This window comes from Ammospiza caudacuta, chromosome 5, assembly GCF_027887145.1.
Source record: "Ammospiza caudacuta isolate bAmmCau1 chromosome 5, bAmmCau1.pri, whole genome shotgun sequence".
Taxonomy (NCBI): domain Eukaryota; kingdom Metazoa; phylum Chordata; class Aves; order Passeriformes; family Passerellidae; genus Ammospiza; species Ammospiza caudacuta.
Genome location: NC_080597.1, coordinates 71,290,243 through 71,309,354, shown reverse-complemented (window position 1 = coordinate 71,309,354; position 19,112 = coordinate 71,290,243). Strand labels below are relative to the sequence as shown.

General features: G+C 47.9%; 1 protein-coding gene across 1 annotated transcript in view; it reads right to left on the bottom strand.

The window, feature by feature from the left end:
- The window catches only part of FRMD4A (FERM domain containing 4A), a 218,322-nt gene that overhangs the window by 34,519 nt on the left and 164,691 nt on the right, over positions 1-19,112 (bottom strand). The window contains exons 12-13 of the mRNA XM_058804516.1: positions 7,104-7,180; positions 2,540-2,678 (exon numbers count right to left, since the gene is read on the bottom strand). Of these exons, the coding sequence (XP_058660499.1) occupies positions 2,540-2,678; positions 7,104-7,180 (216 nt within the window). The remainder of the gene's footprint in view (positions 1-2,539; positions 2,679-7,103; positions 7,181-19,112) is intronic.

The window sequence follows — 19,112 nt, the reverse complement described above, 5'->3', positions numbered from 1 at the left end:
GAAAAAAAGGGAAGCTGACAGGAGTTCTGCATGCTGACAAGCTCACTTGGGAAGCTGGGGATCTTTTCTGTCTCCATGCTATGCCTGGATTGCAGGGAGAGAGAGACGGATCAGCAGGGAGCAGACGCTGGGTTCCCAGGGAGCTGGCAGGAGTTCAGCACGGAGTGAGGCTGGGACCTCACTTGCAAAAGGGTCACAATGCAGGCAAAGAGGATTTTATTTCCTTCTGAAATCAAGTGAAGGATTTTCTTTCCAGTGGAGTTGTTGGTCCAGATCCAACTGGTGCCCAGTTATGTGAGGAGCAGAGTTCAAGCTTTCTTTATCACTGTGTCACATCTCCCAGCATCTAATCTACATCACTGGAGCAAAGGCTCAGCTGTACACTGAGCTCCAGCAGGCTTTTTCCTCTAAGTTTGTTTTTGTTTTTCTTTCTTTTGTCAAAATGATATGAAAAATGCCAAGTTTGGACATGAAAGGAAGGAATATCTAAGTTTGCTTTGAAGTTGAGGATTCAATTGAAGTGGGGCCTGAGATTTAAGGGGCTGCAAACCCATGCGACCTGAAACTCAATAAATGTTTGTCTAGGTCCCTGAGAGCTGAACCAAAGACATTTCACATTTTCACATCACCCCACCCTGGGATATGATTTACTATTTTCCTAAAGTGAAGCTCACATGAGCACTGTGTCCTTGAAGGGACCAGCAGGATGAACTGAACAGATCAATTAAAATTGATGGATCTATCAATATTGACAGTGTCACGTCAAAGATGAGGACAGCAGATGAAAACATCGGTTCCCTGAAGAGAAAGGGACAAAAATATTTGTATGCTTTAACTTCAAAGCCTCAGCATGACCACTGGGATTATTGTGACAAAGCATGCTGACATGGTCACAGACGTGACAGGTTGACAAACGAGGGCTGGTGGGTGGTGCTGCCTGTGGGAGTGTGAGAGAGGGGAGATAAAACTGAAACACAATCTGCCAACAACAAAAGGAGTCACTGAAGGGAAGTCCTGGGTGTTTCAGAGACCCAGTTTCTTACCAAAGAAATGAGAGGAGGAGGGAATCTCCTTTTGTTTGTTGGTTGCTTGTGACCTAAATACCTTGCAGCTTGATCAGCAAATCCATCTGGCTAAAAGTAAAGAAAAATAAACTTCTACTTGCTTGAAATTTATCCCTGAGATGACAGAGAGGACTATGCACTGCCCTGATGGTCCTGAGCAGAGAAGGGGGACAGGAAAGCTTCCCTTGGTATCAGTGAGTATTTAATTTTGTCCATATTACAGCTGGCACTTAGGCAGGGCTACATCCCTAAATTCAATACAGCTTACAACAACTATGGTGAAACCTGGATTTTTGCATTAGATGAGACATGGCCACAGTGAGTGCAACCATGCCCAAGGCATCCAAAAGCCCTACCCCCTCTAAAATAAAGTCACAGAGCTTATGATGGGGAAAGCAATGTCAGAAGGGCTTAGAACAAGTGGGACTAACAGTGGGGACACACTCATGGCCCTCCATATAATTCCAGACAGCCAACTCGATTCATTTAACTGGCAGAAAAAATAATGCACTGAAGAAAAGCAGGAAAAAGAATTATTTTTCTGCCAGTTTAGTGGGCTGAACTGGCTCATGAAGGGACCTGATAGGGCCAGGGCCAGAGCAAGGAAGGACACACCCCCAGCCTGAATGTGCATGCAGTGCTTTCAACAATAGCAAGATGTTAGGATTGTTTCAGGCATTTGGAGGATCATCACCTGCACATTCTGCCATTTCACCAGAGATGAGGACCAATGCAGGTACCCACTCAGGACAGGCTCTGTCTTCTCTGTGAAGCTTTACACCAGAGTGCTCATATGGAGAGGGAAGTCTGCCTGAGAACTCTTTTCTCTCTATCAAAGTAATCTCAAAGTGATCAAAGCAATCTCCTGCTGCTCTGGGTATGCCTAAAATTACTGATGAAAAGAATTAAGAGGAAGAACACATACTCCTCTGGTTTCAAGGTGGTTTCTTTTGTGTATTGCATGGCCCTTTGTGCAGCACCAGTTTGTGATAGCTCCTTGTACAGCCAGGCTGTCGAGCCTCCTGGCCCCCCTGCTAAAATAATATCCCTACCCCTCCTTTCTAGGAAAATACAATAGCAAAAATCAAGGCACAGCAAGAAGAATCCAGAGACAGTTGCAGGTTGTGAAGCTACTTTGAACTCAGTTATTGGAAGCTGCCCTAACTTTATGACAGATGTGGAAACCATCCAGAGAGGGATGTTGACCCCATCTGCTTGCTAACTTTGGCTCCTTCAATTTGGCCACAGTTCAATACCACCTTTTCCTCAATCCATACTCCCATAGGCATGAATTGGAATACAAATTTTCTCAATCTGGCCAGGACTAGAAAATGTCTTCAGTAAATTTGCTTTTTTTTTGGGATCTTGAGCAGAAAGGGAGGGCAGGGAAGAAGCCACCATCGGGACCTGATGTGGCTGGGACTGTGGGGAGTGAGAAGGACTCACCCACCACAACTGGCACTTCTCATGCTTACCTTGCTTTGCTTTCTGTCCAGGTAGAACTGGTGTTGACTAATGGCCATAGCCCAGATGGACTTTATTAATGCTGGACAGGCGTACCACGTGTGCACAGCAATGCCACTATGCCCAAAAGTCCTCCTGGTCACAGATGCCCTGGAGAGGAGAAAAGAATGAACTGGGGTTACACAAAGGTTTCACCAGGTTGCTTTCTGTGGCAGAACCTGTCACAGATCTCATAGTAAAAGCTGCTGTCTTTACTTGTGCTAATGGGAAAAAATGTTTAGAAACCAACAACAAATATCTAATCAAGCCAGGAGAGCATTTACTTCAAATATCTCCTCAAGACAGCAATCTCCAGAGGACTAACAGTAAAGATCATCCAGTTTGCCCAGCTCAGACTGTATCCCTGGGTCTGGTTGATGCTGACTTGCTGCATATCCCAGGGAGCCACCAAGGCCAAAGCCTGCATGAATCCCCTGTGTCTCATCACACGCAGAGACATCTGAGCCCAAGTCCTCACACCCTCCACTGCCTCCCAAATATCAGGATCCAGGTAACAACTAAAGATCCACAGGATCAAAGGCTGCTTTAGGAAGTGTGAGAGAAACTCTTCATGAACCTGCTTTCCCCACTTGTAAACAGATGTAGCAGGATTTGCCACATGGCATGGGGGCAGGGAGTTGTGAGGCTCAGAGGGGGCTGCCTGGTGCCCCTGGAGAGAAGAATGGGACTCAGTGATTAGCTGAGTGAATTTAAAAACAGGAAAAATAAGAGCTAAATATTTCCTCTCTGGGACTCCCAGTTGTTCTCAAACATTAGCAAAAAAACACAGGTTAGGTTTCCCCCTGCTTTCACAGCTGTACAAACCTGCTTGATTATTCCTCCCCATCCCTCAAAAGCAACCCCACCAGCAGAGCCCCTGACACCAGCAGAGTCCACATTCAGGCTCTCAGCCTGAATCTCTGGAACTCCTCCCACTGCAGGGATGGAGCTCTGGCTGGAATAAACCACAGCACTGACCTACAGAGCCCCAAATAAATGAGGGCCTCCTCTCCAGCCTGTTAAGATGGGTCTTGTGGTAGAGTGGGATTATGAAATGATGTGGCATGGGTACAGAGGCTTGCTCAGAAGTGTGACACCTTTAGGGACATGGATGGTGAAGAGGGACCAGTGCAAGAGACAGCCTGGGGTGTGCTACACACAAGTGCCAGAGTCCACATTGAGCAGGGACTCTGAGCCATGCAGGTGTGCAGGTGGCACTGCAGGACAGCCCAGGAGCTCTACTGTGCCGTGCAAGGGGGAGTCAGCTCTTTCACCAGCACTCACAAGTCCTCAAGCCTGCTAAGGTTCCCCTCCTGCACCTGTACCTGCACCTCTCTTGTGGTGCCTGTGGGCCACTGCCTTGTCCAAAGTTGGAGGGGAGAACAGATGAAGAAAGTTCTGATAGAGCCAAGAATGAAAGAAAACCAGAACTCTGCAGCAAAATGAGAATTGCTGGCAATGTTCAGTCTGGGACAGGGCTGACAGCCATTGCACCAGGGCTTTTTCAGGGCTTCAAAATGTGTTAAAGTCAAATTATGGAGCTACAAATCAGAGTGAAATTTCTGAGAAAGCAGCTGTGGCCAATGCAAACAAGGTCTGAGACAAGTGGGATCTCATGTTTCAGTGTTACCCTGTGCAGAGTCCTTTCCTTGTGAATGGTGCTACAGACCTTGTCCTATTACCAGTACTGTTCTTGGGAGAAAATCTCCATGGATGCAACTGATGGTGCTGGGCTGCCTCATTTCTGTCACTGGACAGGGAATGAGGGCTGTTCTGGGAGGTGTTCATGAAGCTGAGACTGGAGAGTGGATCCAGCTCTGGATGCTTTATATTGGTCTAGGGACACAAACCACCACAGCACACTGGCACATAAAGCTCTAAGGAAATTAAGGCACTCAAATATGGGCTGAAGCCTTAATTCTGGTGTCATCCTATTCGGTTCAAACACAGTTACTTCTGAATTCTTAGAAACATATTCTGCAATTCATTCATCTTTTCACTGTAAAAGCAGTGATTTCTAATTTTTTTCCTTTTTGGAATCTGTACATATTTTCCTTTAAAACAGCAGACTCTAGATCATCTTCAGACTGTTGGTCAGAGCTGTGGATTTGCTTTTCACAGCTGTGTCTGAAGACCTGAGAGATATAGATCACGGGTGTTTTTTCCACTACTTCCCTCTATGCATGCTACATGCACTATGGAATTAATCCTGTTGATAGCCCCTAAGATGTATCATTTTCCTCCCTTATGAGATAACTAACTGCAGTGAAAGGAGGTTAAATGGCTTGTTGGGGACAGGAAGCCATAGGCAGAGGCAGGGTTTAAAAAATATACATTGTGCTGCCCAGCCCTGGCCACAGCCACGGAGCTGTGCTCGCTCTCCTGACTGCGGCTTCGCTGACTCAGGCTCTGGTTTGGCTGGGAGGAGAGGAATGTGGAGCGAGCACTGTGCTGGCTACTCCTCCGCCTCCACACGCTGAACAACTCCTTGCAGGAGTCCATCCCACATGGCTGGGAGACTACAACCAGAGCTGTCCTCCCACCATGCCACTGCAACGTGCTGCGCTGCACTGCAGCCTGAGCGGCAGTTCCACCTGGATGGTGCCACTCTGGATACAAAAACCAATCAAAATTATACAAAATCCAACCAAACCAATTCCTCTGTAGCAAGAAAGTAACGAGCTGACAACCCAGGACAGGGCTTTGTCCTCCTGGTGTTGAGTCAGAGAAACAGAGCAATGGAATAAAGAACGGAAGCTCTTCTGTGTCACTAATTCCTATAATCTAAATACAAATGAGAGACAAGTGCTCTGTGTGGTCACATTTCATGCACGACATCGAGTTGCAAATGCCACCATGATTTTAAGGTCCCAGAGCTACTTCCTTTCTTTTTCTTGCAACTGCTCCCTCAGGAAACAGGCAGAACTTAGGGCATTTAGGGGCTCCCAGCACATGTTTCTGATGCCTCTCCAGCTGCTGGAGCCTCGGTGGGGGAAGGAGTGCACTACCCCCAGCTCCTGATGCTGGAATATCTCCCAGTGTATTCTCAACTTTGGGAATTCACTCTGTTAGATTCCATGTGACTGTTTACATGCTTAATATTAAGCAGATGCTTAGAGGTTCTGCTGATCTGGAGCAGTACAATGACATGAGCTGCTTTACTCGCTGTTTGTTTTAACAAATGCACCTATGCAGACAGGCACCGTTGTACTGGTGTGGCTGTGCTCATATCAGGGTAAATAAGGATAGAAACTGCATGCAAAATTCCCCTAATAAAAGTACATATATTAATACACAGATAGGCATGGGAAACAGGTGAAACTGGATCACAGCTGACTGATCACTGCAACACACTACTACCAGCAACACATCAAATAAGTCTGGGCAGAGAGATGGTTTCCATCAGTGGTATCATACTTACAGTGCAAATGAGACATTGCTTTTAGTCAGAACAACTTTCAGAGCCATACACTCACTGTGTGCAGCAACCATCCAGTAATGCAAACACACCAGGGGTGCTGAACGCACTGATGGGATGCAGCACAGTCCTTGGAACTCTCACATTAGGATTCCAAAGTAAGAAGAAAAGGGCTCCTGTGCCAAAAAGACTGATGGGCTTTCATGCAGGCTGCCGGTGGTAAACCTCTGGTTCTGTGCCATTGCTTTCAGTTGCACTACTGAATATTTATTTACAAAGAAGCGTGTGAGTACAAAATCTGGCGCTCATCACCGGGCTCTGAGCGAAACACGGGGACACGGCAAATCCTCCTTTCACACACGGGGGCTGCTAGCACTGCAGCCGAGGCACCGGAGCCGCACAGTCCCAGGGGTCACAAGGTGTCAAAACAGAGGGAAGGGGGAAAAAAACCCGCTGGGAGCCGAGAGGAAACACATCCTCAAAAACGCACACCAGAACCCGAAATGTCCGGCTGAAAGGAAGCAGCAGCCCGCGGCTTGGTGCCCGCTGCCTCCCTCTCGCGTGTTCCCCTGCTCCCAAGCGCAGCGAGCCGCGCACAGCAGCGGGAGCAGCACCCGGCTCGGCACTGCACAGCCCGGCTCAGCACAGCCCGGCTCGGCACTGCACAGCCCGGCTCAGCACAGCCCGGCTCAGCACAGCCCGGCTCGGCATTGCACAGCTCGGCACTGCACAGCCCGGCTCGGCACTGCACAGCCCGGCTCAGCACAGCCCGGCTCGGCACTGCACAGCCCGGCTCGGCACTGCACAGCCCGGCTCGGCACTGCACAGCCCGGCTCGGCACTGCACAGCCCGGCTCAGCACAGCCCGGCTCGGCACTGCACAGCTCGGCTCGGCACTGCACAGCCCGGCTCGGCACTGCACAGCCCGGCTCAGCACAGCCCGGCTCGGCACTGCACAGCTCGGCTCGGCACTGCACAGCCCGGCTCGGCACTGCACAGCCCGGCTCGGCACTGCATAGCCCGGCTCAGCCCGGCTTGGCACCGCACAGCCGGTTCGGCACCGCACAGCCTGGCTCACCCGGCTCGGCAATGCACAGCCCGGTTCGTCTCGTGGCTCACCTGCGCGGATCGTGCACCTCCACCGAGAACTTCTTCTCGCGGAAATAGAGGTTCTCCAGCTGCCTCCATTGGAAGATCTGCAAGGAGAAGAAGGGGATGAGGCGCCTCGGCACGCTCCCCGGCCCAGCCCAGCCCAGCCCCGCTGCCGGCGCTGCGGCGGGAATGCCCCGCTGTGCTCCGCCCCGGCCCCGCGTCCCGCCCGCCTGCACCCGCGGGGCAGCCCCGGGGGCGGGCGGCGGCCTCCGTCCCTCCCTCCCTGCTTCCCTCTCTCCTTCCCTCCCTCCCGCCCGCCGGCCCCGCTGCCCGCGGCGGGCTCGGTGCTCGGGGCAGGCGGGGAAGGGCGCCGCTTTCACTTTGCGGCGCCAAATGTGTTGAAGACACAGACAAACTCCGGGCAAACCGGGATTCCACTACATTTTCCTTGGAGGGCTGGCACCTGGCGTGGTGCATCGGCCTCTGGCACAGCAGGCTGTCCCCGGGGTGAAGGAGATGAGATCCCGCGCTCCACCCCAGTGCTAATACCCAGCTCTGCTTTTATCCCCGTAAAACTGGCAGGAGCATGACCGAGGGGAGTTTATCTGTCCCAGATGCTGTCAGACTCGTGGTGGCGATGCCCAAGGCTCCAGGTGCTCCCGGCGGCACAAAACACGGCAATGAGCAGGTCATATCTCAGCCTCTGTTTTACAGGCTGCCCTGCCCTGATATCTCAGAGCAGCACTGGGACAAAGCCAACACTACCACCAAGGGGGAAACTGAGGCACGAAGCTTTTCATGGGGGTGAAATGCGGCGTGCCCTCGCCCCTGAGCCAGCCCTGGAGGGCTCAGCGTGCTCCTGGGCAGCAGGATGCCCTTACACGGCCCCTGTGCCCACACTTCTCAGTGAAATAACACCCATCTCCCAGGCAGGAGGGCGGACCGACCTCAGGACAGCGCGAAGGACGCGGTGACAGTGAAATACTGCCAGCTCCGCAAACTATCACACCGTCACCACCGCGGGCAGCTCCACCACTGCCTCTTCCTTACAAATGAGTAAGCTAAACTCCAAACCCTCGCTTCCCCGCTGCCAATCCACAGGGAGGAGGCAGCCTCCACCCCCTTGACATCTAGGACTTCGGCTTCCCTGCATTGCCCGTAGCAAGCAGCAGGGCTGGGGAACGCAGCCCCGCTGCTGGGGAGCACAGGCAGCAGCGCTTTCCCTGATTTACACTCCCTCTCCCACTCCAAGTAGCTTCTGTGGAGTTCCTGTCCTGCCCCCGAGGAAGGCGCTGGCTCCTGACACGCCGAGATAAGGCTCGGCTGCCAGTGTCAGCGTTCTGGAGATAAGTAAACAGGAGGCGTAATTTGATTTGCACTGATAGAGCTGCTGGTGGAGCTGAAATCTTGAGAATAAAACAAAACTCAGAGAGGACCCAAAATGTTCTCCTTGCTGGTATTTCAGGGGCAGCAAAATTGAACATATTTGTTAAAATTTCCAAGCAAGGTTGGGGTTTTTTTTCTCTCTCTTTTTTTTCCTTTCTATAATAGGGTGCTTATGGAAGTAAGTAAGGGTAGGGATTAAGAAGGGCACTGAGCTACCCTATATTCTAGGGCTGTCCACATTGCTGAAGGGGTAGGGGAAGAAGGGAGCCAGGAGAGATGGGAAGTCTGAAAGGCTGAGTTACATTGTCCTTAGAGGATTATTTTATTCCTCCACTGGAAATATTAATTGCTGCATAAAACTTGTAAACACCAAACAAAGCACAGAAACACCCATTATTTTACCCACCGAGGGAGGACAGGCACAGGGTGAAAGGGTTAAGCTGGGCGCTGAAGTCTGACTCCTCTTTAAGTGCCTGGCTTCAAAGGCATGAAAAGGAAGTTTGGGGCCTTAACTCCCACAGACAACAACTGGGGTCAAGCTGAAAACATCCCTCCGTGCTTCCAGATGCCCATCTGCAAGGCGGGGAGGACAAGGCGGCTGTGCTGCACGGCATGTGCAGAGGACGTGTTTGGGAGGCGTTCAGACATGTGGAACACATAAGAATCTAAAAAGCCCACAGATCACACCCTTCAGAAAATGCCCCTCTGTCCCCAGGTCCCCCGTTGTCATTTATGACTAAACTTCGGCGTGGCGCAGAAGGAATTTGAAACTTTCCTGAGCTGCTGGCAGCTGCTCTGTTTGGATGCTGTCCTGCCCATCCTCCTTCTCTGTCTCTGTTGAACTGTCCCCCGTGCTCAGATCCTTTTCTATTTTACCCTCTCTGCTACCAAATCTCACAGTGCTGTTTGCTAAGGGAAGCTCTGTTTCTCGTTTCTCTTCTATGATTAACTCCAACTGTCCAAACACACAGGGCTCTGGGGAAGCTGGTCAGATGCCCAAATGTAGGCATGGAGTGCCCTTTTCCATGCCCCAGGGCTCCCTGCCTGGCCCCTGGCTGCTGCCTCTGGTGGGAGGCAGCCTGACATAGGTCCTGTGCTGTATCTGCCAGCCCCACGCAGATGTCTTGGATCACCAGCAGTGCCTAAAACAGCATTAGACACCTACGTTTTGGGCACTGGAGCAGCTCCCCAGATTGCTGCATTTTTATATTTAGCTTTGTTGTTTTCTTTGGCAGAAGGAGGCAAATCCAGACTCTTGGGAGGGAGGGGGTGGAAGTGACCCCACAACCTAAGTTTGTGTCTCTTATTCCATAGCTTTGCTCTCCCAAAAGTACATGTGTGTTTTACCATTGCTGTAATTGTGCTCTATCTGCTCCCCAAGTATTATTCTACAGTGCCTCACTCCTTTTTCCCACATTGATCTGAGAGGTCTCCCCCTTCCTATAGAAAAGGAAACCAATCTGCAAAAATGTGAATACCCACAAGAAAGTATCCACTTTCCTGTTAGCTGATCACAATCCCTCCAGAGAAACAAAGCCAAAGGTGCCCCTTCAGCCAGATGTCCTAATGTAAGCAAGCTGCTCCCTTCACCAGTTGCCCGCCTTATGTATGGTCTCAAATTGATGTTGTTAATGCAGTGACAGATGCACGAGGTGCCATTAGTAGGTCTTCCTAAATGGAAGCATAATTTTTACCCATCAAGATCCTTTTACCACGCTGGTGCTTGCAACCTTCACTGGGGAATAGAGTCCCAGCAGGGAGCTGGTCGTAATTTCAACAGGATCTTGTGGAAATGCAGTGACAACAGATGCATGCTGGTTTTGGGGCTGGTTTGAGTCAAAGCACACATGTTCATGGCAGGTTTGCCTCTCCCTGCACTGAGGTTGGGTCAGGTTTTGGGTTATTTGGCTTATGATTGCCTGTAGTTAATTTCCTGGGCTGAATCTAATGCCTGCACCTGTGGGTGGGACAATTTGTATTGGTTTTACTGGGATTGCATCAGAGGTGCAACGACCCTTTGACAAAGAGTACTTCAGCAGAGACTGGGACAGCATCTCCCCAAACACACTGGAACTAGAACTTAGGAGAATGTCAATCATTAACACAAGCTTGGAGCACAGTTCCCCTGCCCTTGAGTGGCTGCCTTCACTCAGTGCCCGCAGACAAGGGGACAATCAGCAGTGCTGCAGAGGGCCAAGTCTGTGATGTGGTGGTTTGCCTGCTGGGTTCTCTTCTGAGGTCAGCAGCTCCTTTTGGATCATGCAGCACTGGGCAGCTTTCAGATGGGAACAATTTTTGGTAGTGGCCATCATTACAGGCTGCACATGAGATGATTTAATCTTCAACAGATACTTAAGGAAGTATCCATGAGACTGGCTTTTGAGCACAGCTGCACACTCACACATGCATGTGAGAGGGGCTAGTAAAAGAGGAGAAAATAATTACCCTTATTAATAAAATAATTACCCTTTGAAAAAGAGAAATTAAGATATTAAGAAAATAATTACCCTTATTCCCTCCTCCTCTGAGGGGCCTGTCCCCACCATGATCTCTGTTTCATCAAGCCAATAAAACTGGAACTGACACTATCACTTGAATTTGAAAAACTGCTTATTAACTTGTGAACATTCAGGGGAGTAACTGTTCCCCACATGCACTGTTTAAAACATGCTGGGGTGGGTGGGGAGGCCGTGATGGGGAAACCAGTGTCAGAAATGGCTTCTACAAAGCTGGCACCTTAGAAGAGGAGCCAGGAGAGAGATCTGAGTGCTGCACGGTGTGCTGTGGAGAATTCAGGTGCAAGCTACAGGAATTTTCTCACTGGAAACCCCTTCCAAGAGGCTGGCAAGCCCTTCCAAGAGGCTGGCAAGCTTGCCAGGCACCAGATGTTTGTGACTAGTTACAAAGAGCTGCAGTCAAAACCCTTCAGACGCAATCTCTTTTTGTGAGCACACTTGTGGTTTGCTGGCTGCTCCGTAATTAAGCTGAGCCTGGAGGAGAGGGGGCCCAGGGATCTGCATGCATTTCAGCCATGTGGGTCTGAAGGATTTTTTACCATTTTTATTGACCATGCTGGTACTGAGGAGTTTGCACACACCAGGAGGTAGGGTCAGTGTCAGAGTATTTGAAAAATGATGGAGGTTTGTGATAAACCAGGGAATGTTTTTTTTGTGAATGAAATATCAGGGATTGCTTCTGGCTTGGTCACTCATGGCCTGGGTGACCTGGACTTCTGGAGAGGTGTGGGGACCTGAGTTTGTGCTAGGCACTGGGCTGTGCTCTGTCCCTTTGTGCTCAGGGAGCCTTGCTGGAGTATTCAGTGGAAGTGCTGTGCCATTTATCTGGGAGCCCCTGGCAGTAATGAGGTGGTTGCTTGCTCTGTGTTGCCCTTCAGCTCAGGCACAGGACAGAGGGGGTTGCTTAAGGCCAGCACTGGAGGCTGGTGCACAGTGCTCTCTGGACTATGGCACTCAGAGAAACATGCCCAGATGGTACCTTTTGGAATAATTCCAAATCCTGAGGTTGGGGTACGGGATTCCTGATACTGTTTTCTGCCTGCTGTGCCTAGGAGAGCCAGACTTGGTACTGAACTGGGGAATGTGCACTATGGCTGGGCACATGGGAGCCATTTTGCATTTGGTCTCTTAAAAAACAAATATAAAAGGCCATGAGTCTCATTTTCTTTCTCTTTTCTGTGTGCTGAATCACCTGAGATGAGGCACAGGCTGAATGCACACACTCTCAAGGGTTCCAGGTAGCATGCTTGGTGCCTGTTCAGAATCAAATCATCTGCAGAAATCTATAGAGGATCAACCTGCTGTTAGCTCTGCTTTATGACCCAAAGGGGATTTACAAAGAAGGTGGAGACAGACTTTGCTCAGAGGTGCCCAGTGAAAGTATAAGAGGCAACACACACAGGCTGCAGGGTTGCACAAGGGAAATTATTAGAAGATCTATAAATTAAAACCCCAAGTCCCAAAACAATCAGTGCAAGTGGTCAAACACTAGGGTCATGAGTAACCAGATCAAACTCTGAAGGTGGCTTAACTTTTAGCAGGAGGTTGGACTAGAGACCTCCAGAGGCATTTCTGACCCATATTTTTCTTTGATTCTAAAGATCTAATAAATGATCAACTGTAATTGCTGTTGGACTTGCTGACCTATTTGGCACCTTCCAGTCCTTCAAGTCTTGCCACTTCCTAGATGATTAATGCCTGGTTAAATCACACTATGCAGCAGGAACAGCCGTCCCTCCAAATGCAATGCATGGACTAGCATCCAGACTGGATACTCTGAATGGCTTTTAGGAAAGGCAGAGAAATAATGTGGAGCATTTCTAACAGTCCCAATGCAAGCCCTTCCCTTGCCTACACTATGGGCAAGAGCCAGCACTGGATGACATCCGAATACTAAAACTGGTATTAAACAATGGAACTAAAACAATGACAGTATTTTCACACAGCTTGCATGAGTGAAGCTACAAACTCCCAAGTCTTTCGTCCTGCAGCTTAAAGACAAAACAAACGTAACAAAAAAAATTCCTCCTTGGAAATGTAATTTCCTCCACTGAACAAACCAGCAAGCTAAATTCTAGGAGCTGAGTTATGCAGGAGGTCAGAGTGGAGGTTGTGAGAGGTCCCTTTTGGCCTTAAACTCTATGGAAATCACAGCTCCAGAGTAGTCAATGGCAGTTTTGTCCCAGTGATTTCAGTGGGGCCATGGTTTCCGGGCATGGATTTGTGTTCTGCCTCAAGCCAGCCCTGCTCCCATCAATCATACCTCTGTCAAACTAGTTAGAGTGAAGGAGGAAGGACTTGGTCCAGGCAGAGCAGCACCATCTTAGCTCAAACAAATGGGCTCTTGTTTCAGGGGCAGATTTACCAAGAGATTTCCGTGGGCTGTCACCTGTGAATTAGTGTGACCCACTGCTGAGGGTGCCCCTGGGTCATGAGATGGGGATGCCACTGCTCCATAACTTAGTCCTCCATCCTGCCACACTTCCATTCATTCCTTTATTTTTATTAGTTTGGGGTATTTTTTTTTTAATTTAGGTTCTCAAAACAAGGAAAAAAAAAAAAAAAGAAAAGATTTCCTGAGTGATTTGATGTGGGAAAAGCCCTACCAATGATCTTCCCAGAGGCTTGCCGTCCTCCCTTCCCTCATGGAATGAGAGAATGGCTTGGCTAAGTGGGACTTTCAGTGGTCTGTCAGCAATCCCAGCTCACTATCTAATTACTTCTTCGCCTCAGGCTTCAGGCCTCTTTTTTTTGCCAAACAGAAAAACAATTTCTGGTCCAATTTGAGATCCTTTTTTCTTGTGGGACCACACCACCCCAGAAAACATTTCTGGCTTGAACAAACACAAATTGCATCTAGGTCTATATAATAACCACTCTGCATTCATTTCCATTATGGAAACACAATTCACTATTAAATTTCAAAGTGGCTTATTGGCTCAGAGAGACAGCAGAGCATTAGATCACAGAGGGAAGAGCTGCTATTTGGACAAAGCATTATTTGTCTAAATAAATGCAACTTGATATTTGTGTCTGTAACTGTACACAGACTGGGAGATTAGACTTTGACTTTATATACAACCAAATCCACTTTCACTGCACATATATGTCTGATAGCTGCTGTTAGATTGTGCATGGCTGTCACCATGCTGTGTGTGTCTAGATCTACAAAGAATCTTTTTTCCCTGATTGGTTTAAGTTAAACTTTCTCCCTTTTATTCTCTGAAAGGGCATCAAAAGGACTGGATCCTTCTGCACTGAAGAGCTCTCCTTTCTGGCACCATGTATTAGATAAAGGATGCCCAGTCTGTAGCCTATGAATCAGCTGTGGCACCCTAGAAGGGTTTATACTGCCCACCATTACTGCTACTCTGTCTCCTAAAGATCCTCATGTCTTCTCCAGTGGCTTGGCTGAAGTACCTCTGTCTTGGAACCAAAATTTAGGAATCACCATTCCCATCCCATGCTGCTGTGGCGTTGCACAGTAATTTGTGTGACTGAAAATACTCCCATGATTCTGGGTGTCTGCACAGGGGTGCCATGGCAGCAGCAGCAATCCCACTCTCATGGTGATGGCTGCAGTGAACCTTCTGAGCCTCCTGCCCAGACCCCTGCCCAAAGGTGCCTCAAAGCCACAACCACAGAGTAATGGGACCCCTGCCTGCCTTCATCTGATGGTAAAAGTGCCCAGCCTTTGGAACAGCCCTGGTGAGCTAAGAGACAGCATCTGAGCAGGGTGGGGTGTGGAGGAGCCTGCTACCACTTCAGAGCCAAGCATAAGGGCTCAAGGAGGTTTCAATCTCTCTCCAGATCTCCACCCTAACTCCAGGGCTCTGAGGTCCAATTTGTTTCACTTTGTGCTGTCGGAGCGATTTGTCTTTGCATCTTGTTGAAGTTCCTGCTGTGTGCTGCAGAATCATTTAAGACTTGGCTGCTGCTTTTACACAGAATCACTCTTGAAGACCCGAATACGACAAAGGGCTTAGAGAAGGGAGTTTTATTTTGATGGGACTACTCCTATATTTAATGGTAACCATGGGCTTGACTTGGCTAGATCATGGGATGGGACGTCATGCTCTAGCCTTTCTGAATTTAAATTCTCACAGAAAACCCTGGGAACTATATGTCTAATGGTATCACCACAGCACACTAAACCACCAGAACAGCGCTGGTTTCTTTATAAAGCAGCAGTGCCTAAGACTATGTATTAATGTTTGCAAGCATTGCAGTTGATAAAACTACTTATTTACCTACTTAATGGAAACTGAACATGACTATTGCATGATTCTAAAAAGTTCATTTACCTAGACAATCTCCTCACCTGTCTGAAATCAGCCCTGTTTGGGAGACACACTGAAGCAATTTTTAACCAACTTTTATGGGAGAAAAAAGTGGGGATGATGACCTTATATCCAACTGTTAATTCATCCTGGTTCAACCATGACAAATTCCATGCAGTTGAATTCCTTCCAACTTGTTCTGAGCTGTGAAGCTCTTGTCTTGCTCCACAGAGTTACTGTGTAGGTTAATGGCTGCTTCTTTCTCTGGCTGCAGTGATTTATGCAGCCTATATCCATATCCAGCTTCTACAGCTTTGCTGTAGGATACAGATTGTGGGTCAGATGGTGAATGGGATTGGGAACTGATCGAGGTTGAGAGTGACCATTTTTTATGGCTGGGTGATGCTAAACCAGTCAATCCCTTCTCTGGAGCAGTTTCCTTCCCAACTGCACATCTATACCAGGATGGCTGAGGAGGGGGCCCAGGGGAGGAAGCGAGCAGTGGGGGCAGGATTGTGATGGGGGAGGAGAGTGCTGAAGGCCACTGCAGCTGATACTGCTGCCAAAAGAAATGTTCACTGAATCACAGCCCAGTGGCATGTCCAGCCAAATCCTGTGGAAGTTCTCAGTGTCAGGGACATAATCCTGCTTTCCAGCCCAGTGTGCTTTGATGTCATTTATTCAGCTCCCAGTGTGTTTGGCAGCTCTTTGGCACAGTGGTAAGGCAGGGAGTAGTGGGTGCTGAAAGGGGAAGTGCCTGGTGCTGGATGGTAGAAACCCAAACTGAGAGCAGACAGCAGAAAAAAAGGTGCTGCTGAGAACATGGTCTCCTGTCTTATGGGGATGGAACAGGGCATTTCTGCAGGGAAAGGCTTTAAACTGTGCCTGCTTTTCAGTGTTTGCAGGTGTGGGTATTACGTTTTAAGGAAAGAAATTGGGTGAGCAACCTCTCTCTAGGATAAGGAACAGCGTGGTAAGGAACCTTGCTTTGTATATGTCTCCCTCCTTCCATGCTCCACATTTCCAAATACTAAACCAAGACTGAATTACTGCACTATAAAATGAGTTGAACCCACTGTGACCTGAAGACTGGTTCAGTTTACAGCCAAGTCCATAACCCAAGAAGCACAAGGGATCAGCAAGGGGAAGAGAAATGAAAGCACAGAGCAGGAGTCAGCAGGTAGTCCTTCACAGCCTGCTAATCACAGTGAATAATTTATTACAGCAGTGCCACTGAGACTCCACGAGCTTTTAAACTAGTATTTCCTGGAAATGGTTTCTGCTCGTTTTTTATAATTTGTAAATTTGAAATCTGCTATCCCTGTCTGCAATGCAAAGGTGTTTGAAAAGATCCTAGGAAATGACAAGGAGCCCAATGAAACATGAGTCCAATACATTTTCTGACCTCACTTGATTCTGGATGCCTTAGAGAAAGTCCAGCCTGTTCTGAATACACCCTGTGGCTCAGCAGCATGCCAGTGAGAGGAGTGAGACACATGCTCCATACCTCTGACAACAGAAACCAGCTTGGTGTCAAATCAAACGCCCTCCTTGAACATGAGGATTTATAACCCCTCCCAAAATCCTCTCTGAAAATAACCAACCCAATGTTCAAACCCTGGATGGAAGGTCACACTTTTAGTGCTATCTTCAATCCTTCTGAGCTCTTTGTCTCTATGGTATCACGTGGCAAGGAGATGTGCAAGGGAATTGGGCTTCCTGTAACTAATTTGAATTTCATGTTTCTTTTGCCTTTTTGATTCTCCCTGTGTTCTGTGATCACTTAGGACAGAGAGCAATTTGTCAGCTTCCTCCTCCCCATCATTCACTACTTTCTGTACTTTTCACATCAATGCTTACTTTAGGTTTTTTTTAAGTTACTGGTCTGTCATTCCTTCACCACAGGAAGCACAAGTTTAACCACTCCATCAATGCAATTACTGACTTGACAATGCTGCATTATGCCCTAAAGCAGAGAGGATCTATTTGTTCTGCAATAAAGCAGCTCTTAATTAGGCTATTGCTCCTCCTGTGTAAATATCTCATTTTGCCTCTGGAATTGGGAAAGTTCACTTTATCTCTTGTTGTTTGGAAAAGGCCAAGTGGCATTGGACAGCAATCTTTCACTTTCTGGACACAATTAATGTGCTGATTACTTTGCTCATGCTTTTGACAAACTGGTGATTTTTCTCTGATCAGACCCTTAAAACTACTGAATTTACTTGTGCTCTGCGTTGCTTGGTAGGATGGGTCCAACTCACCTCTTGTGTTTGCATGTTTAAATGGGAAGTCAACCCAACTTTTGCTTTGGATTCATGACAACACTAAGAACTAAAAATCAAATTCTTTGTCATGAGAACACAAAGACTGTTGCATAGACCTTATGGAAAGTGACAGAGCATTCTCACAGCATGCTTCATTTAATCTCAGAGAAAGGGTAATGCTGAGAAGAAATGGCAGAAACTGGTAGCTGTCACAAGGAAATTTTTTGTCAAGTTACATGAATGGCTGAATTTTGTGATGCCTCACATTTGATCTTATTTCTACAAATCTTTATTCCCTTTGGGTTCTCTTCAGTAACCATATAATGTAAGCAGTGATAATGTTTATGACTCTGAGAAAAAAGGCTCACTTTAGGTTTCATTGCCACTAGCTTTCTATAGAAGAGAATAAGATAACACTATATAGACATATCTCTTACTAAGCAACTAAACATTACCAGACTCTCCTTTAAGGTAATTTTATTTTTGCTGATAAGTTAAACATTTTCTCTGTCTTTTTATCTTCCATATGGAAGTCCTTTGGCTGACTTTGTTAATCATTCACTCTTCAGTTTGGAGTTAATTGTTTACTAACTGTTAAGCTGTTTGCACTAAAAAATGCCTTTGGGCTCTTAAATCAGTGGGAATATCTCACTAGAACAACAGAGATATGCCTGGTGCTACTACTTGGGTGTGCAGCTCTCACAGCTCCAGGCTACACTGCTGCTCTTTGTGCAGTCTCTGGGGATGGAGTGCAGTCACATCCCTGTGTGCTGGTTAAAATGGACACGCAGCACTTACAGACAAATGTTCACACTGGGCTGCTGCAATGCCTTGGCTCTGAAATTCAAGCAAAAAACCCTCTAATGACCCTTCACTGAAAATGATGGGTTTGGTCTTTTCACAAGAAAGCGTCTGTAGAAGCTAAGTTTAACATAGAGGGAAATGGATTCTGTCCACCCTGGAAGCTGTGAGCTGCTTCTACACAAATGACACTGGTTCTGCAAGCCCAGCATCCAGAATACCTCAATATATGGTTGGCAGGACAGCAGCCATCTTTCCACACTTGATACTCCCTTCTTGTTCAGCTGGAGCGTTGGATTTTGTGTAGTATACTAAAATTTCTGCAATTATTTTGTACCCAGGAATGAACAGCCAGCAAATTATAACTCATAGGGATCAAATTTGCACTACAACAGGCAACATTCAAGAGGAAACTTTTGACAGGGTTTGCTGAGTCTGTGAGCTGGTCCTCAACAGACAGAGGAAAAAGGATGACCCTCAAAGTGATGGCTTTGGGTAGATTCAGGGCTTCCACAAAATTCATGTATAGGCAGGAAGGAACATAAAAATAGAAACACAGAGACACATTAGTCTCTGCAGTCTAGGTACAACTGCATTCCAGTTTAATAGGCCTGCATTCCCACCTGAACCACCCAGGACTAGGTGCCAGATCCCCATCTCAGCTGCATCCCCAGTAATGCTGGAGAACTTGAGTGAGAACAGCACAAGCAGGATGAGGTTCTGGCCCTGCATCAGCCTCAATTCCCCTCTCCAGTCTCATTCAACTTGCTGACAAACCTGGTTAGTTTT